Source organism: Chelonia mydas, chromosome 1 (genome assembly GCF_015237465.2).
Source record: "Chelonia mydas isolate rCheMyd1 chromosome 1, rCheMyd1.pri.v2, whole genome shotgun sequence".
NCBI classification, from domain to species: domain Eukaryota; kingdom Metazoa; phylum Chordata; order Testudines; family Cheloniidae; genus Chelonia; species Chelonia mydas.
The window spans coordinates 55,436,640-55,461,161 of record NC_057849.1 but is presented as its reverse complement, the minus strand read 5'-3'; the positions used below and the strand labels follow the sequence as shown (position 1 = coordinate 55,461,161).

Here is a 24,522-nt window from a genome sequence, read left to right as displayed (position 1 = left end):
TGATGGGGGAATGGGAGAGCTGATAAGAAAATGCAGATGTTAGGCAGAGACTCTGGTACAGCACAGAATTACCATGGTGGTTGGGTCACCACCCAGAACACTGCCATGGTGATGGACCACATTTGATGACACTTCTGCTAGCCCAAATGTGGGGAGACTGTCAAACAATGGGGTTCTACCTCATTAGGTGGAGATATCTGTGCATATGTGCTGTCAAACCATCTTTGTCAAATTCTACATCACTCTCCCAGGCCTTGCCAACACTAGGGATTTGCCCCAGATACAGCTGTCAGTGGCCAGTCACTAGTTAGCTGTACTAATTCAAACTCCTGTAGACAGATGTAGCCTCTAAGCCACAATTTGCATGTATTTAGCTTACCCTGTATGCAAGTAGGGATAAGCTGCATTAGTGCAACTTTTGACTTGTTTTATTAGTCTACATTAGAGGTTTAAGAACATAAGAACGGCCATATTGGGTCAGACCAATCGTCCATCTTGTCCAGTACACTGTCTTCTGACAGTGGCTGGTGCCAGATACTTCAGAGGGAATGAGCCGAACAGGGCAATTTTTCAGTGATCTATCCTATCTACCAGTCCCGGCTTCTAGCAGTCAGTCTGACACCTAGAGCATGGGGTTGTGTCCCTGTCCACCTTGGCTAAAGGTCATTGATGTACCTATATTCCCTGAACTTATCTAATTCTTTTTTTAACCCAATTATTCTTTGAGCCTTCACAACATCCCCTGGCAATGAGTTCCACAGGTTGAATGTGCATTGTGTGAAGAAGTACTCCTTTATGTTTGATTTAAACCTGCTACCTATTAACTTCATCAAGTGACCCCTGGTTCTCCTGTTGTGAAGGAGTAAATAACACTTCCTTATTTACTTTCTCCACACCAGTATGATTTTATAGACATCTGTCATATCATCCCTTAGTCGCCTCTTTTCCAAGTTGAATAGTTCCAGTCTTTTTAAATCTCTCCTTATATAGAAATGGTTCCATACCCTGAATAACTTTTGCCCTTCTCTGTACTTTTTCCAATTCTAATATATCTTTTTTTTTGAGATGGGGTGACCAGAACTGCACACGGTATTCAAGATGAGGGATTTGTATAGTGTCATTAATATTTACTGTCTTATTCCTTTGGTGTAACTAGACTGGTGGCTGGAATCCCCAGTGTAGACAAGGTCCTAGAGTGGGTAGGATTTGTTTGGACAGTCAAGTAAAATCATCAGGTTTTTCTTCATTGTTTTCAGGATAGTGAGGTAAGCTTTGTGCAAGGGTTAAATTTTTCTTAAGTTTGGAAGGCTGTTTTATCAGCTAGAGTATTTCCAAGGAGGGTTGTTGATTAATTGCAGTTAACTCACGTGATTAACTCAAATTAATTGCAATTTTAAAAATCGCAATTAATCGCAGTGTTACATTTCAATTGGTATTCTATTGTTAAATATTTTTGGATGTTTTTCTACATTTTCAAATATTGATTTCAGTTATAGCACAGAATAAAAAGTGTAGAATACTTACTTTATATTTTTATTATAAATATTTGCACTGTAAAACTGATAAATATTTTTCAGTTCACCTCATATAAGTACTGTAGTGCAATCTCTTTATTGTGAAAGTGCAACTTATAAATGTAGATTTTTTTTGTTACATAACTGCACTCAAAAACAATACAATATAAAACTTTAGAGCCTACAAGTCCACTCAGTCCTACTTCTTGTTCAGCCAGTTGCTAAGACAGACAAGTTTGTTTACATTTATGGGAGATAATGCTGCCTGTTTCTTATTTACAGTGTCACCTGAAAGTGAGAACAGGCATTCATGTGGCCCTTTTGTAGCCAGCGTTGCAAGGTATTTACGGGTCAGATATGGTCAACATTGGTATGCCCCTTCATGCTTCGGCCACCATTCCAGAGGACATGCTTCCATGCTGATGATGCTCATTAAAAAATAATGCATTAATTAAATTTGTGACTGAACTCCTTGTGGGAGAATTGTATGTCTCCTGCTCTGTGTTTTACCTGCATTCTGCCATATATTTCATGTTATAGCAGTCTTGGATAATGACTCGGCAAATGTTGTTCGTTTTAAGAACACTTTCACAGCAGATTTGACAAAATGCAAAGAAGGTACCAATGTGAGCGCTCTAAAGGTAGCTACAGCACTCGACCCAAGGTTTAAGAATCTGAAGAGACTTCCAAAATCTGAGTGGGATGAGATTAGCATATGGAGTATAATATGACAAGGGTATTAACAGCTGAGAGTTGGCTCTGGTTCCTCTTAAGGCTAAATCTTACCACTCCTACAGACTTGTGTACACCTGAGTAATCTGGTGCATATGCAGTAGGGAATGAATGGAATATGCTGCTTGTTTTGCTAAGCAGTATAAATGCACTGCTTAATGGACTAAGTTTGGGCTTTCATATAGGAAATTTTTGATAATGATTTAACTTGCTTGTTTACGCTGGATAATTTTGCAATAAGGACAAATCCACAAGACCCTAAGAATGTTTTTCAGAGTACAGTATATGAAAACTGACACATTAGACTTTAAAAATAGAATAGGTCTCATGAGTCAAAGAAATGCACCTTCTTTAATGCGTTGTCATTTTAGATGTTCTAAAAGGACTGCTTATGAACAAAAACATGTTTTTCTCAAGTGAGATCAAATGATAGTGGGTTTCCTTAGGAAAAGAATGCTTCCCTAGCCAAGATTGAGAGATCACCCTGCCACTCCTGTGTTCCTCTCTACTTTCTGAACTAAAGCCTTTGAATTTGGAGGTAATTGACTAAGCTGAAATTCTGTGGCAGGTTACTCTACTCTAAAAGAAAAGGAGCTAATGGGGAAAATAAATTTTGAGGGATTTGCTGATGTATTTTACAAAATGTATAGTTCATACCTCAACAAAATAATAAGGTACACTTCACAAGAATGTTGAGTTTTCTAATCCTGTCTAGTCACTTTTGCTTTTTTTTTAAATGAATATTTTTTTCTAAAGACTGCAATAATTCATAATTGCTTTGAACAGTAAAGACATTGCATTGTACACAGAAGTGTCTCTATACATCAGTGTGGCATTTACTTACTTGCAGTGAGGGGGAAAATGTTGAGCAAGGGGCCAGTAATCAGTTTGCAGCTATGTAAGCACAAAATTCCCTCTATCTGTTACGAATCTCATATTTTGGATATACAGTTGTTCTCATGTTCACAACAGTGCATGCAATAATAAAAGGGGGGGCGGAAATTATGTTGCATTAAACTTTCTTTATACCAGACACTGTGTCAATGAGGTTATATGCCGGAGCATTCTAAACACCTCACATAAGTACATCTCCTCTTTAATGTTAAAGACTTTTAATTGTGCTAGAAACTTTAGCAAATGTCTCCATGCCCAATTTTAATGAAAATAATTCCATGACTCTTATAAATCAAAAGGAATCCTAGCAGCTTAAGGGGAAAATACAGGCAACCCCCCAGCTTTTTTTTTTTTTTTTTTTTAATACATTTACAGAATCATTCCTTCTGAACCAAAACTGAGATGATCCAAAACTCTCTCTATAAATTATGCAAGAAGAAAAGGAGTACTTGTGGCACCTTAGAGACTAACCGAAGTGAGCTGTAGCTCATGAAAGCTCATGCTCAAATAAATTGGTTAGTCTCTAAGGTGCCACAAGTACTCCTTTTCTTTTTGCGAATACAGACTAACACAGCTGTTACTCTGAAACCTATAAATTATGGTACATTAAGTGCTGTGATCTGTAAAGGAATCTCCCATTCAGATAAATATTAAATGTAGAAATAGGTGTGCCAGGATACAAGAATGTGACCATCTTAGGCTGTATGCCAATGCACAAAATACATCTGTATAACTTGCTGCATACATAGAAGGGGTTGAGTAGTACAGTGAGCTTGCTTGTCAGGGTAGTCTAAAATGTACTAGATAATACTGGAGTAAGTTCCCAACTTTGTGTTAAGTATGGGTCTGCATATTTTAAGGGGCTTTTTGGTAGTGGATACTTGAATAATTTTAACACTTGCTTTATTAACCTGTAACTAAGTACACATGGAATAAAATAGGATATATTGTCCACATTTGTGTGTCTACCTTAAACCAGTAATTGATTTGGTTGAATCTGTTAACCAAATCCTCCTCTGATGACTAAAGAAGAACCTAAGACAATAAGTATATAATGATGAATAGCCATGCTATTGTCTCCTAGCACTTAACAATAGTCCGACGTTGAAGTCCTTGCTTGGTCCATATTGAGGCACGTTCTCCCTGATTTCACAGTTTTCTGGAGTAAAAAGTAGTGAGTAAAGACCTTGGAGTTTGAGCTAGTAATTTGTCACTTTCCAGTGAAAGTTGCTATAGAAAATACAAAGCCTGGATTGGGTCTGTACCCTCCCGTTGCCCCCACTGCAAATATGCAGCCCCCCACCCCCGCCCCATTTTATTGATAGAAGATTTAAGCTTTCTCTTTTTTTTGTGAATTTCAAAGTAATTTGTCTATTTCCTGTCACCATCTCTCACTTTTATTCTTGTGTCCTCTGTCATTATTAACTCTCTCATAGAAATGGAAAAACTCCCTGCCACTAAGTACAAGCCACTGGAATTAGGTTACAAATTAGTTGCTGCTAACCTAAATAACCTTCTGTTCCTCCAGAAATCTCCTAGAGGCCAGCTCTTATTAACTGGCAGGGGCCATTCTCACCTCACATCTCTCACTCAAAAGGTGGATGGAGCAGGTCTGTACTGTTCGTCTTTGGGGGAGGTGTTATGATACTGTAGTATTTTTTTGTAAATTTATTTTGCTCAGTTTCTTTTTCTTTCTAATGACAGGGGTCTCTGTCAAAGATGACAGAATTATCAGGCTTCTGGCTTAATTTGAAACGCTGTTATCAAGAGCAACGTTTTCTCTATCTGAATATGACAACAGGGTAAAGCTTTTGCTGGTGGAAGCAAACATTTCAGTCTTCACTTCAGATCAATGTGCCTTTGTGAACACATCTGTATTGTTGCTGATGGATATTTTTTAGCGATTTTTTTTTTTTTAAAGACTTCATTTTGTTAAGGCAAGAAAAGACCTAGTACATGGAGGTCAAAGCATGCTTGCAAATACATCTATCCTATGAGCACAGAAAACTGTACAGTTCAACAAACCTTGGATACAGCATTAATATATCCTATCCTAAATTGCCTGTTATATTCTGCCCAAGTCCAAGTAGACAGACTTACTCCAATCAGGCAGCCAGTAGCTGAACTTTTAAGTAGTCCCCAAATAGAGTTCATTGTTGTCTCCTCTTTGGATAGTACTGGGGAGCTTTTCAAACACTCTTAAGACAGATCTTTAGTCAATACAGCTGACAGAGGGCAGTTGTATGTCTGACTGCATGGTATTATCTTCACTGAAAGATCTTTATTCATTTTGAAGGAGCTGTTTTCCAGCTCAATAATACTTTTGGAGCTAGAGCTGTAGGCAAACCCATTTACATTTTAAAATTTGTCTTGCTTCCAAGATCCCCTGGGCAGCTTTACCATAAATGGAGATGGAACCCATTTTGCTCCTAACATTGAACTTGACATTCAGTATTGAATTTTTCACTCTGTAAGAGGGAAAATTACAAATCTAATGCAATGGTAATTATCCAGCATGCATTTCTTCCACAGCACATGGATGCTTCTGGGTATGGAGCTATATCCTGGCTCATTCTTTTTCCTCTGAATTCTCCCTAATACACTTGAGCAAGTGCTGGATCTGGTGGTATCAGTCGTTGGTCTGCCTTGTCTCTCCCTCAATCTCAATAGTCTTAAGAAGCTTCTTTGTCTATACTGTTTTCTTTTTTCAGTATTCAACTTTCTGTAACAGTCTAGAACTACTAATGGTGGTATGTAACCTATCATTTAAATTAGCTATCCTCCAGTCATCTGGTATAGAAGTTGATGTGATGCCAGTTTTTAAAAAGGCCTTAACTTCAGTACCGGGCAAACTGGTTGAAACAATAGTAAAGAACAGAATTATGAGATGCATAGATGAACACCGTTTGTTGGGGAAGAGTCAACATGGTTTTTGTAAAGGGAAACAGTGTCTCACCAATCTATTAGAATTCTTTGAGAGGGTCAACAAGCATGTAGATATAGCAGAGGTGGGCAAACTACGGCCTGTGGGACTGTCCTGCCCAACCCCTTAGCTTCTGGCCGGGGAGGCTAGTCCCCAGCCCCTCCCCTGCTGTTCCCCCTCCCCTGGAGGTACACCGCCATGCGGGCAGCGCTCTGGCTGGCCGCTTCTGCCGGGCAGCATGGCTTGCGCCCTCCCACCCCCAAGGCTTTCCAATAAGCCTATCCTGCCTCTCTGAGCGGCCTGGTAAGGGGACAGGAGGTCCTGGGGGGCAGACGGGGCGGTTGGATGGGCTGGAGGTTCGGGGGAGAGGGCGGGGGCGGTCAGGAGACAGGGAGTAGTGGGGGTAGGATAGAGGGTGAGGTCCTCGGGGGAGCAGTTAGGGACGGGGGTCACAGGAGGGGGCGGTCAGGGGACAAAGGGGGGGGTGTTGGATGGGTCGGGAGTTCCAGGGGGCAGTCAGGGGACGGGGAACAGGGGTGTTAGATAGGTATGGGAGTCCTAGGGGGCCTGTCAGGGGGCGGTGTGTATAGGGGTCGGCGCAGTCAGGGAGCGGGGGGGTTGGATAGAGGGTGAAGTCCGAGGGGGCGGTTAAGGGTGGGGAGCCCTGGCAGGTCAGGGGACAAGGAGCAGGGGGGGTTAGATGGGTCAGGGGTTCTGAGGGGGGCAGTCAGGATGGGAAGTGGGAGGGGGCAGATGGGGGCAGGGGCCAGGCTGTTTGGGGAGGCACAGCCTTCCCTACCCAGCCCTCCATACCGTTTCGCAACCCTGATGTGGCCCTGGGCCAAAAAGTTTGCCCACCCCTGAGATATAGTGTGCTTAGATTTTCAGAAAGCCTTTGAGAAGGTCCCTCGCCAAAGGCTCGTAAGCAAAGTAAGCTGTCATGGGATAAGAGGGAAGGTCCTCTCATGGATCAATAACTGGTTAAAAGATAGGAGACAAAGAGTAGGAATAAATGGTCAGTTTTTGTAATGGAGAGAGGTCAATAGTGGTGTCCCCCAGGGGTCTGTGCTGGGACTGGTGCTGTTCAGTATATTCATAAATGATCTGGAAAAGGGGGTAAACAGTGAGGTGGCAAAATTTGCAGATGATACAAAACTACTCAAGGTAGTTAAGTCAAAGGAGACTGCAAAGAGTTACCAAGGGACCTCACAAAACTGGGTGACTGGGCAAGAAGATGGCAGATGAAATTCAGTGTTGATAAATGCAAAGTAATGCACATTGGAAAACATAATCCCAACTATACATATAAAATGATGGGGTCTAAATTAGCTGATTGTGGAGTCATTGTGGATAGTTCTCTGAAAACATCCACTCAATGTGCAGCGGCAGTTAAAAAAGCAAACTGAATGTTGGGAATCATTCGGAAAGGGATAGATAATAAGACAGAAAATGTCATATTGTCTCTATGTAAATCCATGGTATGCCCACATATTGAACTGGTCACCCCATCTCAAAAAAGATATATTGGAAAAGGTACAGAAAAGGGCAAGAAAAATGATTAGGGGTATGGAACAGCTTCCATAGGAGGACAGTTTAATAAGACTGGGACTTTTCAACTTGGGAAAGAGACAACTAAGGCGGGGGCGGTGGGGGTATGATAGAGGTCTATAAAAGCATGACTGTTGTGGAGAAAGTAAATAAGGAAGTGTTATTTACTCCTCATAACACAAGAAGTAGGGGTCACCAAATGAAATTAATAGGCAGTAAGTTTAAAACAAAAGGAAGTTTTGACTGTGCGTTATGTGAAGAAAATCTGTGGAACACTTTGCCCGAGAATGTTGTGAAGGCCTAGAATATAACAGGGTTCAAAAAAGAACTAGATAAATTTAATGGAGGAGAGGTCCATCAATGGCTATTAGCCAGGATGGGCAGGGATGGTGTCCCTAGCCTCTGTTTGCCAGAAGCTGGGAATGGGCAAGAGGGGATGGATCACTTGATTACCTATTCTGTTCATTCCCTCTGAAATGCCTGGCATTGGCCACTATCAGAAGACCGGATGCTGGGATAGGTGAACCTTTGGTCTGACCTAGTATGACCATTCAATATCTGCATGAAATTCATGGTGACATAGATCTCTACAGTAAGTGGGGTGGTTAGAGTGGGATTCTGATTAGCATGTAGGAAAGGAAGGTATGTAAGAATCTCTAGAAAATCCACTTACTTTCTGCATCACCTTATCTTCAGAGGGGATAGATAACTAATTTGTTGATATATCTGGTACAATGCTTAGAGGATGAGGCATTTGTTTGTTAAAAATTAAATCCAGGCAGCGCCAGAAATTTAAAGGGTAAGTACCTGTGATCTTAGATCGTCAGTCCTTGTCCCAAAGAATTTATATTGTCCCATGTTTTGTACAGTCCATGGGACCCTGGTGCATGACTGGGCTCCTAAGTGCTATTGCAATACAAATCAAAAATAAATCTCAAGTGTTTGGGCAGTGATGCTGACTGCCCCTAGTTTGGGTGACTATTTTACAACTACTAAGAAAATGAAACTCTCCATGACAGACAACTATCCAGACATACTGAGGAAGCTACACTGGAAGGTGTTTTGTTTGTTTGTTTTGTTTTTTTAAACAGGAAAGTCACCCATTTTTCAAACTTCCTCCTATCTGGGCCATAAATTTTTTTTATTTTATTTATTTATTTTTGGTCCATTTCCCCATGCAGTTCCTCAGGAATGTTTGACTTTGTAGATGTTCAGTTGCAAAAAACCTTAAGGTTACTGCTTCATAACAGCACCTTCACCCTGTAACTCCCCAGAATGAGACTTCAAAACACCAAACTCAAACATTTTGGGGGGGAAGGGGGGAACTGCAGGGAGCAGAGAACACAGCAAATGCACAGTTAAGGTGGGCCACCTTATCTCTTTAATGAAAGTGTTAGAAGAAAACAAACCAAAGCTTAAAACACCCCAGAATATGACCGTTGAGGTAGCACTTACCACACAACATACTTAGACACCCAGCAAACTTGGCACCTGTACAGATGCCACAAAGAACTCAAAGTCCAAGTGATACTGTATCCCTTCATAGTAAATATTTGCCGTTATTGGAATCTCTTACAACAGAGTCCACAATGTTAAAGTGCACACAACTGAGAGACAATGCTTAGACGCTTTCTATATGGTTAGATACATCCCACTCAAGAATAGTATCTGCCATTTCCCAAAATGTGATCATGCAGGATGCTAAGGATAACCCAGTCACACATAGGAGGGGCTTTTGCATCTCAGAGGATTGATGCACCACCTGCTTACCATCCATTGAGCTTACAAGATCTTGCCGATCAGAACAGAGGTGCACTGGCAAAGATACCTAAGGAATTTTGCATTTTTCCTGCTTGCATTGCACCGGGTGCCAAGCATTGCTCTGACTCCCTTTAACATATTATCCACACTTAAAAATTAGGCTCTGACATCTGGGAAAAGTGTCTTAGTGGTCAAAAAATATTACACAACTTCTTGACTCACTTTATTTAATAGTCTAGTCAAACAGAGTAGTTGGACTGGGAATGCATGCACACACACTCCTGCATAGAAACTGGAACAATTTTATATTTAAAAAGCTGCATTAAAATGAAATAAGATTTTGTATCCCTTTAGTATATAAAGAGTGCAGTCTCACTCCTTTGAGTGGCATAAATGTTCATTTTATGCAGTTTTTCAATCTATAGAATGCACAAAGATCTGTCATGAAAGTATCATGAAAGTAGAAAAGTATCTGTCATGAAAGTAGAAAAGTATCCATTGATTCATGGAGTGTACTCAAAGTTTTTTTTGTTTTTTGTTTTTTTTTTAAATCACTTCGCTGGCAGCAAAATATGACTTCACTTTCAAAGGGACAGTTAATTTCCATGGTAATGTGACTTGCATTCTAGGGCAGGGGAAGAATGGATTTTGATGTGGGTGGGTACTCTGTTATACTTCAGTAACTAAGCAACCAGCAGATGTACTTTATGCTTTATTTCCATAATAAATGTGTTTAAACTACATTTATTTGTGCTTTGCTTTCTTATGAGGCTTTTAAAATTCTGGGTTTAATTTCTGGCGGACCGTATTGTACCAAGAGGCTTACAAAAATGTGCAGAATGTAGGCTGAAAGTCACTTACAGAGGATAGTTTGGCTCCTCCCATACTCTAAATTCTTGATGCTAAATATTTATTCTGCTGCCTGAATTCTTTGTAAGCAAATGAAACTTCTGAATAAAGATTAAGGGGTCCTGCTTCATTTCTGTTCCATTCAGAAATGGCCAGTGTCAATGTAAATAAAAATATTGTAGATGAACCATCTATTAGAGATGATAATTACTGAGGTTTTTAATAAGGCTCCAGTACTCTTCAGGGCAGTACTGATTTAAAGAAAATGTAGCTTTTCAGCAAAGTAATGCAGCCCCCAAGATCTGAGTTCATTGCAGTGTTTTCTACTAGTCGAAGATGGACTGAGTGCCTTCTCCTATTCAAAGGATATTAAACTGCCAGGATTTATCATTATTCAGTAGCTCTCTAATAACTAATATAATTTTTTTAAAGTACAAACTAAAATATAAAGAATAATTTAAATTAAATGTGAACTTAGTTTTTTGCTGCCGGATTTGATGCTGAACACTAAGAAGGGAATTTTGGAGAACCAGATTCAAAGTGTCCATCTGTTCTAATAATCTAAATGGTGTATTCTAGAATCTCCTATAGGACTTTCCATTTAAAAATCCTTGCAGAATAGGGTATGACAGACGGTCCTCTGCTAGCATAGTAGTGGTAAAACTGGTACTTCTAGATATGTGGGGGACTATCCCAAAATAAAAATATTCTGGGGGATGATAAAAGCAAATTCAAGGAAGACTAGGTTAAAAAATTCATCTGAACATAGCCACCTAGTTGCTGGCAGTCAGTGAATTTCCAGATGAGGTAGATCTTGGCAGGTTTTGATTGCTGCTTGTCTTTCTATTGTTGCAGGCTGGTAGAAGTTTTATGTACACATGCTGTTGTGATAGTACAGCAAAGTATGTGACATTCTTGTCACAAACATACAAACCTAAAATTTAACAAAAATATGCCATACTTGTGTGATGGAGGGGCCAACATACTGAATGGATTACAAGGCTATAGGTAGGGTGACCAGACAGCAAGTGTGAAAAATCGGGACGGGGGTGGGGGGTAGTAGGAGCCTATATAAGAAAACAGACCCTAAAATTGGGACTGTCCCTGTAAAATCGGGACATCTGGTCACCCTAGCTACAGACCAGCTTCTTTGTGGGGAGGCCACAGATTATCTAGCAGGGCCCAGAAACAGATAGAACCCTTTGGTCTCCCGGGAAACGAGCATGGAGCATCAAAAGTAGAAGGCCAGTTCTTGGGTCTGGGAGTGGTTGAGCAGCTCAAATGCTGTACTACAAAAAGTCTGCTCCTCAGAGCTAACACTACTAAGATCAGTGTATGCCTTTTAGTGGTGTGTGTTTTGACACTGGTCTGTTTGCTGCCTTTTTAAACACTTCTCTACTCTGAAGAGTAAGGAAAACCAATGACCGTGTTCGCTGCCTGTTTAAGTTTTACATCCTCCTTGCTCAAAAGAGGGAAAACCATTGCATCTCTCAGCTCGCTTGAAGGCTTTGCTTTAACGCTCTCCCAGAGAAAAGCAAGGAGTTTGTTGAATGAGGAGGAAGAAGTATGCTTAAAGGCAGGAGCATTTGGGAAGCAAACCTGGAATGCTGCTACAACTCTAAAGAGCAGGGACGATTGGAGTTAGCTCACTGATGGAGTGCTAGGAGATCACCATGTGACCACTTAAGTACCATTTATTAGACCCTAATAAGACTGTTGCTAAACTAACTAGCCTAATGTCCTCCACAAAAATCGGTCTGCAGTCATTACAATGGCATATTGACCTTATTTATGATTGTCTAAATTTACATTACCCTAGCATACCTGTTAGGTTTCTGTATTGACACTTTTCAGAGTAACAGCCGTGTTAGTCTGTATTTACAAAAAGAAAAGGAGTACTTGTGGCACCTTAGAGACTAACCAATCTAAATAAATTGGTTAGTCTCTAAGGTGCCACAAGTACTCCTTTTCTTTTTGTACTGACACTGTTAATAGCTGCTACTTGGTGGTTTGTACCCATTTCTGTATACTGAATATTGTGTGTGCAAGTTGTGACAGGGTCAGGCCAGATGGCTATAGGAGAGTAATAAAAGGCAGATATATTTGCCCCAGGCTAAGTAGGTCCCTTTTCTCTGGGTAAGGTAACAGGGAAGGTTCCAGAACAATCAGGAACCTTCTGGAAACAATTAAGACAGGCTGATTAGAACACCTGCAGCCAATCAAGAAGCTGCTAGACTCAACTAAGGCAGGCTAATCAGGGCACCTGGGTTTTAAAAAGGAGCTCACTTCAGTTTGTGGTGTGCGTGTGAGGAGTTGGGAGCAAGAGGCACTAGGAGCTGTGAGTGAGAACGCAGACTGTTGGAGGACTGAGGTGTACAAGCATTATCAGATACCAGGAGGAAAGTCCTATGGTGAGGATAAAGAAGGTGTTGGGAGGAGGCCATGGGAAGTAGCCCAGGGAGTTGTAGCTGTCGCACAGCTGTTCCAGGAGGCACTCTAGACAGCTGCATTCCACAGGGCCGTGGGCTGGAACCCGGAGTAGAGGGCGGGCCCGGGTTCCCCCCAAATCCTCCCAACTCCTGGTCAGACACAGGAGGAGTCGACCTGGACTGTGAATTCAGAAAAATGGCCAAGTTGAGGGCGGCCGTGAAGCTCTAAGGCGAGCAAATCCGCCAATAAGCACAAGACCAACCAAGGTAGAGCAGGAACTTTGTCACAAAGTCTACTAAAAAATTGATTAAGAGGAGACCATGAAATAAAGGCAGTTCCATTTAATGTTGTATTACCATAGTGCCGAGGAACCCTAGCCATGGACCAGGATCCCATTGTGCTAGACACTGTAATAACACAGCAAAAAGCAGGTCCCTGCCACAAGGAGCTTAAATCTAAGACTATGTCTATGGCATGAAGCTTTACCAGTAACAGTTCTGTCAGCATATAGCAGCTAGCATAGCTATTTTGGTGGAGGTGTGTTCACATTTGGCTGCCTTTGCTGGTGCAGTGAGTCCCCACAGTGCCAGGTTGTATCAACAGCAGTTGTGCAGCACTGTGGGGAAGGCATCCCATTATCCCCATCGCCACCATCTGGCACATTACTTTGTGGGAAATGTTTGCAGGAACACGTGGTGATACTGAGGGAAACCAGTGCTCTCAAGGAGTTGTGGGAGTTTGGGGTCAAGTTCCCACAATTCCCTCTGGTCCATCTTGATATCTACTGTTTTTCTCATGCCAGTTTTCAGTCTGTCCACCACCTCACTGGCAAGCATGCATGCTGAACAGATCAGCCGAGCTCTTGTGGCTGCTTACAAAACAAATCGGTCACCCTGTTTCTGATTTGCGGAACCACAGCTACTACAGTGTGGCTGGCTGTGTGACGCTACGAATGAAAATACTAAGGGGAAGTGGATAATGTGGCCATTGAATGAAACTTGGCCAGCTGCTGTAGGTGGCCACTGGCAGTTCTGGGCCCATGCAGCAAGCACCAAATGGTGGGATCAGATTGTGATGCAAACCTGGGATGACCAGCGGTGGCGGCATAACTTTTGGATGCAGAAGGTCACATTCCCAGAACTGTGTGCTGAGCTCACCCGGTACAGGCACACCAAAATGGGAGCTGCTTTCACAGTTGAGAGAGTGGATGTGAGATGAGACAACAGATGGATAGGGATAGAGGGATAGAGGAGTACAAAGAAAGAATGTGACAATATTGGTTAGCATGATAGACTGCAGTGTCAAAACAAAGTTGATTGATTTCCTTAAAATCTGCCAGGGTGTGTCTAACCCTTCACTTACTCATCTATACATGGCAATTAAACCTAAAAAGGTAATTTTAACCAAATGCATATCTTTTGAATAGTCCAAACTATAAGTCTTCCACTATTGACACTAACAAACCACCTCAGGTATCATTTTCTGAGTGGCATAAGTTCCCAAGAGCTACATAAGGGGCATTTTTAGTTCAGTATATTTGTGTAATGTCCCAAGTCTATAACTCTCTGAATTATCTGATTTTTATGAATCTGAGGGGCACTACAGTACTGTGAGCCACTCCCAACCTTTGAACAAGAAATTCTGTAGTTCAGGTAGAGCCACCCTGTTTGCATACTATGAAATGTCCAAGTATCTAAAGAATGAATAACAATTAGATAAAAATTCAAATAATGTTGGACTAAAATCCATGTAACTTTCTCCACCTCCGTACAACATGTTCAACCCTTTAAGTTAATTTTACAGCTGGTAAAAGGTGACAGATTGACAATACTATGGACTGAATTCTGCTTTTCCACCAAAGGGCTACAGCAGAGCCACTATAGTCTCCTCCACCGCAACCACCCAGCCTCTAGCTTCAACCATGAGCTGGAGGGAGATGGGTCTTTGGCCTCTTTTTTAGGAGCCCTTTTGATTAGAATGTGGTTCATGTTGCTAGTAATTAGTTGTCATTGCTATCTTAATGACTGATGGATTAAATGAAATGTCTGAAGGATTATATGAAATGTGTTCGTGGCCTTAGTCCACTTCCTAGTTGGCAAAAGTCAACATCAAAAATGCTATCACAGATGCCAGATAGTTTCAGTTATTATGGGGCATTCAGCAGAGATACCAAGGATTGGGATGGGCATAAAGAATTAACTGTCACCTTATCCCTAGATACAGTTAGTGATTGAGGCAGGCTAGCAGGGAATCATAGGGATTCTTGTATTTTGTTCTCTGGGCAAAATATTTTAGTTCCAAAGGTTATTTGTCTAGTAATTCTAATTAGCACTCACTTGAAAATTAATATGAATAACTTATTTTTCCTCTACAGAACTATCCGTGTGTGGCTGAAGAGAGAGAGTGGGCAGTATTGGCCTAGCATATACCATGCAATGCCATGTAAGTATTTTGGGATGTTCCTTGTTTACTGTGTATTTGCCAACTGACTTCCTTGGGTCTGGACATGTACGTCTGAGCTTGTGACCTTTTCGGGAGCTCACAATTGTACGCTAGATACTATGCTTGAGCTAAGTGTCTAGGTTCTCTGAAGCTTGTTTACCAAGTTATGAACCAATACAAAATCTCCTGTCTTTTTAATATGTAATATACATTATTTGATATTTTGTAAACATTTCTTCTTTGTTTCTATTACTAGCTGAAGTGCTAGTAGTAGTGATTTCTTTCTAAAAGCAAAAGGCACAGTCCCTACCCTGAAGAGTTGACAATCTGGTTCAGATACATGATGCAACAGTATGAGTTGAAGGTGGTGTAGGGAGTTCTGCAGAGGAAGTGGTGTCTCTCTTTTGTTGAGAGGGTCTAGAAGAGAGGATTTTCTGGTATGTGAGAAGAGGGAGGATATCCCCAGAGGTGGCATCAATGAAGATACAAAGAGGAGAGTAGGAGAAGAGAATGCATTGGGACTGGATTGGATAGCAATTTGAGATGAGCTCAATCTTCTGGTGTATGGGTTCCGATGGCATAAACAATTAATTAGATGCTGGGTAAGTGATGTGGCCACTCTGTCACAGCAGCAGCATCCGGAGATGTCAAACACATCCATCCACCATCAATGAGCTAAATAAAGAATGAAAGCAGAAAGAAGTGAACAGAATTATAGACAGGAATAGAGTTTACAGAGCCTTGTAATTAAGGGGAAATCAGGAAAATCAGTAATGGGATTTAAAGTAGGCAGTGATCTGATCAGAACAGTGGGAAAAGGTGTGCTTATTTTTAACTAGACATCCTGGAGGTACAGGAAGGTGGAAGATGAGGGAAGCCAGAGAGGAGAATGTTACAAAAATTAAGGGAGGAGATGATCGTGGCATTTGTCAAAGTTAAGCAGTAGGGAATGGAGAAGAGTGTGGGTTCCATAGATAATGATGTAGAGGAAGATCAGAAATGGATATTGCCAATGGAAAGAGGAGAAAAAGGGTGAGAGACACCAAGTTTCTGAACTGGAGCTGTGAGGGAGGCTAGCAGAATTTGGCTCCATTAGAAGGGAGGGGCAAACTGAGGGTGCGATATCCAGGCATGGAAGTTGGAAAGACTATTGGAGGTGAGTGAAGAGTAGGAGAGAATTCATGAGTAGAGGGGAAGATCTGTGTGTAAGGGAGAAAGAGAGGAGGATGGAGGACAAAGTCCTGAAGGACATTAACGGAATACTGGACAGGCGAGGTGAAAGTGCAGCAAGAGGAAACAAGAATCGCTGAGTCTGGTGATGAATGAATGCTTGAACACTTTTATATACAAATGTAATGCAAATCACCAAAAGCCAGGAAACTCAGTGCAGTCTAAAATTCTGCCATTAAAGGGGTCAGTCAAGACTGAGGAGTCTCAAGTAAGAACCTTTCAGATTTCACCCCTTTCTCCTATAGCACTATAACCTTTAAAATGCTTACTGGGCAAGAATCTGGTATTGGCTACTGCAGGATACTGTTCCTACAGGCCAGTGGTCTTCTCCAGTGTGGCAAATCTTAGCTACCTTCTAGAGATGGGTTGCATTAGTTGTAGAGGGAAGTTTATAAATGATGCACACAACAGGGTGGCATGACTTCTTTGCTGATGCACCACGTTAAAGTCCTGTCAAGCTGCTTACTCCTTAGCAGATATGGCTCCTTAAGTGAGTTCACACAGATGTAACAGAAGTGGGGAGTGATTTTTAGAGAGGGTACAAGATCTAAGGCAGGTTTCTGCATGGAAACCCTAGGGAGAAAGCTTAAGCTGAGGCTGGTTTGTGTTGTGCTTATGAGTTATCAATAAAGAAGAAAATATTGGGACGGGTGAGAGGGGTAAGTTTGAGCTAAGTGTGTGGGGGTTCTATTCAGAGCTGGGTGGAAACCCCACCTGCTTATAGTGTACTGAAAACCAAAGCTATCCTGTGAATCTGAGTTATTAACGTGTAACGCTCTTCCCATCTCTCTTCCTCCCTCAGCCTTGCTCTCCCAACCAGAGAATATTTACATGTTAAATTGACATTTTAATACTTGCTGATTGACAGACCCATCTCTTTACTGGGAAATGCATTGTACCTACTCAGTGTTTAGTTCCCCAGTAATGGCTTGTAAGCTTGGGGTCTTACTACAGCATTGTTGTATTGATGGGTTACTAACATCCTGCAGCAGGAGTATGCAATATTTTTTGACATGTTCCAAACAAAACAAAACATACTCAACAGGGGAAACACCCCAGTTACCCTATTCGAGAAGGATTCCAGGTGTCCCTGGCAGGCCGTTTCTTCTAACCCCCATCTGTGTCCATGGGTGAGCTCGTGGGAATCTCAGTGCTTGACTGGTCTTTATATTCCGGTATGTTTTTGAGCAACATACTGGCCACATACTCTGCTGGGGTAAAACTAGGTAGCTCCATCAAAGTCAATGAAGCTATGCTGATTTATAGCAGCTGCAGTTCTGTTAATCTGACCTAAGGAGTTGTGTTCCCTTAGCCAGCTCTGTCCGCTAGGACATCTGTTCTAGCAATGGCATTCATTTGCTTTGGCTAATATTGATTTCTTTAAATATTTGATAAATCTGTGTTTAAGATTTTTGTTACTTCTGCTCAGATCCCCTAGATCCAGAGGGTTGGGTTTTGTGTGTCTGCAAACGGTGGGTGTCCTGAGAAAACATTGGGGCATCTCATTAATTCTGTCTCAAATCAGTTCTGAGCAGGGCAGTTGTAGATTTTCCTCTGTCTCCCTGTTCTGATCTTTCAGCCCAATTGACCTGTGGCATGTGAATCCTGCCGCCTACACCACTTGTCAGGCTGTCTGAAGTGGCTCCCAGTTATGAGTGCCAATTTCAGGTCAGACTGTCAGGGCATATACGCCAAATTGGTGATATAGTCTACAATTAGATTTCACCAAACTAGTAACAAATATACACTCCTGATCAATCTGTTAGTCTTACCATTTAGTCCCAAACAGTCTTTTTAGGCTCTTCAGCCTACCTTGCCACCCAAACAAACTGGACTTTGTGATACTGGTCACTATACCAAATATCACATCTCATTAAGTGACTCCCAACCCCAAAGGGTCCGTCACTTACCCCAGGTCAATGGATACTCTTGACATCACACCAAAGACAATGCTGGCAATTTCTGTAGTAAACCTAACTAAAGGTTTATTAGTTTAATAAAAAAAAAAAAAAAAAAGGAAATGAGTTATTGTGAGGTTTAAAGCAGGTAACTTGCATTAACAGGTAAGTCAAAGTTTATAAGTCTACAATTCTTAACATTTTAGTAATCTGCTAAATTTCCGAAAGTTCCTCAGGGTTACCCAGAGTAATTCTAGGGATCCTTGTCCACTTGTTTAGTATTCCACCCTGTTAGCATCCAAAACAGTTCAGAGATACATGCTCAGTTCCTGAATCCATTCCTGTAGCGTCTTTCCAGGGAAAGCAATCTGGCAGGTGTTTTCATTCACAGCATGAACTGTTCTTTTGCTGATTAAATATAAACACAGCGACACATGCTTTGAAGTTAGCGACATTTTACATTTCTAATGCTCCATTCTCGTATGATGAGTAAACATAATGTAAGCGCAATGTGATAGCTGGGAACAATCCTTCATTAGTTTTCATGAAGTTTACACCTCAAGAAAATTCTCATCTAAGTACTCTCTCAAAATTTTTGATCTACGGTTAATTAAGTACAGGGATATACATAATGTAAATCGACAGCAATCAACAGATTGTAGATAAGTGAAGACCATATCATTCACATTTCCTTTGAAATAAATTAACACTTAAGTGAATTAGTACACTTAACGTTTCTTTGATAATCACACACAAGTAAATTGGCCTATTGCTCTGCCCTGAGCTGGCCTGTCAGCCTCACCCCACCCCCAATTTTGAGGAACATCTTGCACCATCCCCCTCACCCAATATCTTGGAAAACTTTGGAACTATCGAATATGAGTCATGCTGTTCTATCATTTCTTTCTAAGTACGTACAAGTATAATCCTACGGCTGTGGGGTATTGCCTGCTGAATTGACACATTGTGTCTTTTCTATATCATTGTTTCTGAAAGCTATTGGATGAGACATGAGTGGTTGTCACTCCCACTGCCCACACACCTCTTACACCAGAAGTGACCTTGCTACCTGAGTGTGGAGTGGCATTGCTGTGTTCTTCACACAGTTCTTTTTAGCTTCTCTAGCCAGGAGAAAGCAGTACTGGAGCGGTGACTGTCTAAAAAGACTTGTTAAGGATGTAGGTGTGGGAAAAGATGTCTCTTTGCTACCAGAATGTGCTGAAATCCCTGCTCCCAAGCATAGCCATCCCACTAGCATCACAAGAGGAGACAGACAATGAAAATGCAGACTTAAGAAGCACTACTGATCTATATGGCTAATAGGGACGGACTGAAAAACAAGCTAATATAGTTCTCATGTTCACTACATGTTAGTTGGCTTAGCAGCAGGCTTACAATGGGCCTCTAAAAGATAACTACAGGCAGCTCATCCTCCTCATGCACATTCATGAAGGCTTTGTTAGTCTTAAGCATTTGAGCACTGTTTAACCTTACTTTTGCCTGTAAATGGCCTTAAGATTATGAAAGGGATACAGTCTAGCAAAGAGAAATATACTAAAAGAGTGCAGAATGGACTATTACTGTAATAGAGGAGGGTGGAGTTTCATTTATGTACCAAGAGGTAGCCTGCTCTGCCTATCTGATGTTAGTTTTAATGGTTTCAGTACAAACTACTGTGATCTCGGGGAGAGTGAAATACGTTGTAAATGAGGATATGCATTAGGTAGAAAAATGATCACTTTTAAATAAAATCCGTATTGGTTGAATCCATATTATTATCCTAGGGATAATAATTATGTAAAGCATTGGTCGCCAAACCATAGATCACAATCGACTGGTCGATCCTGGAGCCTCTGCCAGTCGATCGTGATCTCTGGCCGTTAAAAGTCCTGCAGCACAGTGCAGCTAAGGCAGGCTCCCTGCCTGCCCTGGCCCTGCGCCACTCGTGGAAGCAGCCAGCACGCCCCTATGGGGGCAGGGTTCTTCGTGTGCTGCTCCTGCTTGCAAGCACTGTCCGCACAGCTCCCATTGGCCACTTCCGGGAGCAGCGCGGGAGCCCACCTTAGCCCCGCTGCGCTGCCAACTGGGAGTCGCCTGAGGTAAGTGCTGCCCAGCGGGAGCCCGCACCCCAAACCCCAACCCTGAGCCCCCTCCTGGAGCCAGCACCCCAAACCCACTCCTGCACCCCAACCCCCTACCCCAGCCCTGCCCCACCCCCTCCCGGAGCCAGCATCCTGTATCCTTTCCTGCACCCCAACACTCTGCCCCAGCCCGGAGCCCCTTTCTGCACCAAAACTCCCTCCTGGAGCTTTCACCCCTCACCCCTCCTACACCCCAACTGTCTGCCCCAGGCTTAGTCCAGAGCCCCCTCCCACATTGTGAACCCCTTGGCCCCAGCCCAGATCCCGCACCCCCTCCCGAACCCCAAGCTCCTGCCCCAGCCTGGTGAAAGCAAGTGAGGGTGGGCAAGAGCGAGCAACGGGGGGGAAGGGATGGAGTGAGTGGGCGGGGCTTTAGGGAAAGGGGAGGACTTCGGGGAAGGGGCCAGCTAGATCACTTTAACTATACTGGTACAATTAAAGCAGTTCAACCCCCTGGGGTGAATGTAAATAAGCCAGTAAAAAGGTGCTTTATATGAGAAAGGGGAATCAGGTGCATTTACACTATGGGTGGTGTGAATAGAAATAGTTATACTAGGCCTATGTTGTTTAAGTGCTTTTGAATATTTTTACCCAAAAGTTTTTTTTTTTTTTTTTTTGGTCAGCTCCATTACTGACACATTGTTTATATGTGTTTTGGAAAAAGCATGACTTGAAAAAACAATGATTTGTCAAAATCTGATTTTCTGTGAACTGTTAATGGTAATTGCAATGGTAGTAGAAGTTATTTAGATTAGACCGTAGCTAGCACTGGACCTAAACTGTAGGGTGAGGGTGGTATTTTAAGGATTTTATATAATCTGGTATGATACAAATGTTTTCATGAAGTTTCTTTAAAAGAATAATCATTTGCCTTAAACACTGCCCTGCAGTGTTAGAAATCCAGACATAACAGCCTTGTGCCAATGCACCAGCAGTTGAAATGACCTCTTAACAGAAGGTGAAACTGACCAGTTTAGTTTCACTGCTCTGAAATTGCTTTAAATCCACCAAGTAAATGGCAAAATGGTGAAAAGTAAACTTTTCTATTCACCAGTTTCACTTTAATAATCTCTGGTGGTGGTAGTAGCGCCGACAAAATACTTTTCATTGTGACAGCTTCCTTTTTTAACTGAAGCCTTTTTTCTTTGTTCATTGAACATCAAGTTAGACATTCCAAAAAATAAAGTGAAAAAACAAGTAATCAGAGCCACTCTCAGTCTACTTGATTGACTGTCTGTCTGTGCTCTTTGAGTTTCTGTTGCCATAAATTATTCTGTATTCTCCCCTCAGTAAATAAATCAATACAATTCTAAACTCCAGGTGGTGGTGCAATTTCAGTTAAATGTCCAACACAAACTTTTTTGTATTGTCTTTTCTTCATTTGATTATGCCACGAAATAAAGAACATGGAGGATCCACTGGATTGATGAATGTTTTGATACCAATCTAGAGTGTGTGTTTAAAACAGTTGAGAAAACAAGTTGAAAATATATAGGGTATTCACTAGTTACAGAAACAAGTGCATATACCTAGTTAGGGGTCAGGGGGAGGGCTACAAAAAAACAGAACAGGAAAATCCAGTGAAAAGCAGTACTAAAAATATTTAGTTATTTATTCCTGTGATCAATATAAAATTAATGGTAAAAATCAGAAGGAGCAAGAATTCCTGGCCCCTCTCCTAAGATTGCCAGTTGTAATGTCGAACCTGTCCTGCAGAAACTTGATTGAAATTTCAGCTACAGTATTAAGAGGCAAAACTATCACTACACACCTAAATTGGATTAAAAAGGCGGTTTATAAACCAAGAGCAAATAGAACTCTAATTCTTAGTAGAAAATTCTGACTCTACACCAACATGTTAACATCACCAGATTCTCAAAAGAGCCTAAGAAATTTTTTCAAAAGCAAGTTGCAAGAGTATATCCTGAAAATTTGTAGTGTGGTAGTTGTGTAGGATAATGTGTTTCTAAGGTATTAGATAGAATATTTTTTATCGTACTTTTTAGTCATTGGTTACAATATAATCTATTTATAATAGAGATGCTTGACAACTGTAGTTCCATTATGGACTATCGGTCTTTAATTTTGTTGAAACTCAGTGACATTTCAGTCCATAGGAGTTTCCTACTTCAAGAATTTAAACTGATGGGATGTAAACCTTAGAAATAATTTCTTACTTTATAGCTGAAGATCAGAAAATGTAGAAAATTAACTTCAATCATTCTGTTAAATCCACAAAAACTTTTTAAAACTGAAATGTCTTTAATATTCTTTGAGGGGTCTGTGACCCCACAACTGCTCTTGTATAGCATTTTCTGTTTAAATAATTTAATTGGGGAGGGGGGTAGTGGATCATGAAGTAAGGAGTAGTTATATGGCTACTCATTTATTTCCTGATGTAACAGGGTTTATTGAATAGCGTTGCAGGAAGAGTATGTTTATGCTTTTCTATCATAAGGGGTAAAATAAAGAATAGCATCGTAAGTGTGTTAACTAGATAGGGACTCCAGAGCTTCAAGATCAATGAGAATCATGGTTTTGTTAACTTCATCAACATGTTCATTTTTTTCAGCTCCATGTTCATGCATGTCTTTTAACCCGGAAACAAGAAGGCTGTCCGTAGGTCTAGACAATGGTTCAATCTCAGTAAGTACATATAAATAAGATTTCCCATTGAAATACTTCCCTTTTGAGAAGTATGTATATATTATTGTGCTGAGGAATTTTAATTAGCATTGGCTAAATGACAGACTAACATTGATCCTAGATACTAATGACACTGACCGCTCTAGTGCAGAAAACAGAAGACCCATGACAAATTTCAAACTAGCTGCTAAATAAACTTGAGTTGGGTTTAGAGGAATTAGGGAACTAAACAAATTGTATGGGTTTACTTGTCCAATAACAAGTTTTTAATTTACCAACTTTGATCAAATTATTAATCACTTGTCTAAATTGGTCTCTGAACACAGCAAATGAGCGTAAAGTTACTCTCAGATCCATATGATGCATCTCAACTCATTCAGCTAGCTCTTTCTATGGAATGTATAGCACTGTTCCAGAGCACTGTACAAAGACTTGTCCTGGTTACCCTCTTGTTAATACAATGTCATACAGGTGTAATTCTCCTTTGTGAGAGACAGCTTCCTTCCATGGAGTCCGTTCTGATTTACAGCAGTGTGAACGGGTCCATTCTCCTTTAGTAACTTCTGAGATATGTATTCATGCATGTAAAGAGTTCAGAATTTTGAAGCAGAGATCTGCCATGTGGATCAGAGGGGTCCCACTATTGCCACTGGATTGTAATTATTATGGAAACTGTTACTTGGGGGTCTGACTAGACTAAGAGCTGTTTTTAGGGGCTCAGGTGGCAGTGGTGGTCAGAGGCATTCTGTCATTCTTTCAAATGAGAATCCTGGTACAGTTATCTGTAGCTTTGACATTTCACGGTCAGACCTTTGCCATGTGCTTTACAGGGGGCCATATCTTAACATTGATTTGGAAGCTGGAACAAGTGCCAAAGTTAGCCCACCTTCTTGGTAAGCATGGTGTCCTATAGAGAGCACAGGACCTGCCCTGGTTACCTGTGAGCTCTCTGGTAGGTTTTAAGGTGCTAGCTTTGCATTATGAAGCCCGAAATGACCTGGGAACGCCTGCCTGAGACTGCATCTCCCCATTATATTCTGCTACAGCTGCAGTCAGCAGAAGTGCAGATGCTAAATCCTCATTAATCTAATACAGAATGAAGGGTGTTCTCTGTAAGGGCTTCAGGGAAGCGTTCCCTCCAGTCTGATTTAGTTTGCATTTGTCGTCTTTCAGCACACACTGCACTTGTTTCACCTGGCCTTTGAGAAGAGGGACGGGGTTAATATGCTGACTAGCATAATGGAGTATTGGTATTTTTGCTCCAGAGTGTGTGAAAGGGGGGGTTGATTGAACTGTGTTTTGAGTTTGTAATTCTAAATAATTGACAAGGCACTTAGATCCTCTAGGAGGACACATGTTGTTTATTCTAAAGAAAGTAAATTGAGAAAAAATATGCTGTTTATAATCTAAGAGATTGTATTTTATTGGGTTTGTTGGTATAGGGCTACATCTACACACAGATTCTATTCTATCAGGCTATTTTTTCCTTGTGTTGGCCCTTTAAATGCTCTGCC

The 24,522-nt window shown here is 41.3% G+C and overlaps 1 protein-coding gene across 5 annotated transcripts in view; it reads left to right on the top strand.

Moving 5' to 3' along the window:
* WDFY2 (WD repeat and FYVE domain containing 2) overlaps window positions 1-24,522 on the top strand; it is a 120,319-nt gene that overhangs the window by 49,351 nt on the left and 46,446 nt on the right. For 4 of the 5 annotated variants that reach the window (XM_007068065.4, XM_043532624.1, XM_037893186.2 and 1 more), the window contains exons 2-3: window positions 15,026-15,093; window positions 22,935-23,008. In XM_007068065.4, coding sequence (XP_007068127.1) covers window positions 15,026-15,093; window positions 22,935-23,008 — 142 coding nt within the window. The remainder of the gene's footprint in view (window positions 1-15,025; window positions 15,094-22,934; window positions 23,009-24,522) is intronic. The other variant, XM_037893189.2, reaches the window with a different exon arrangement.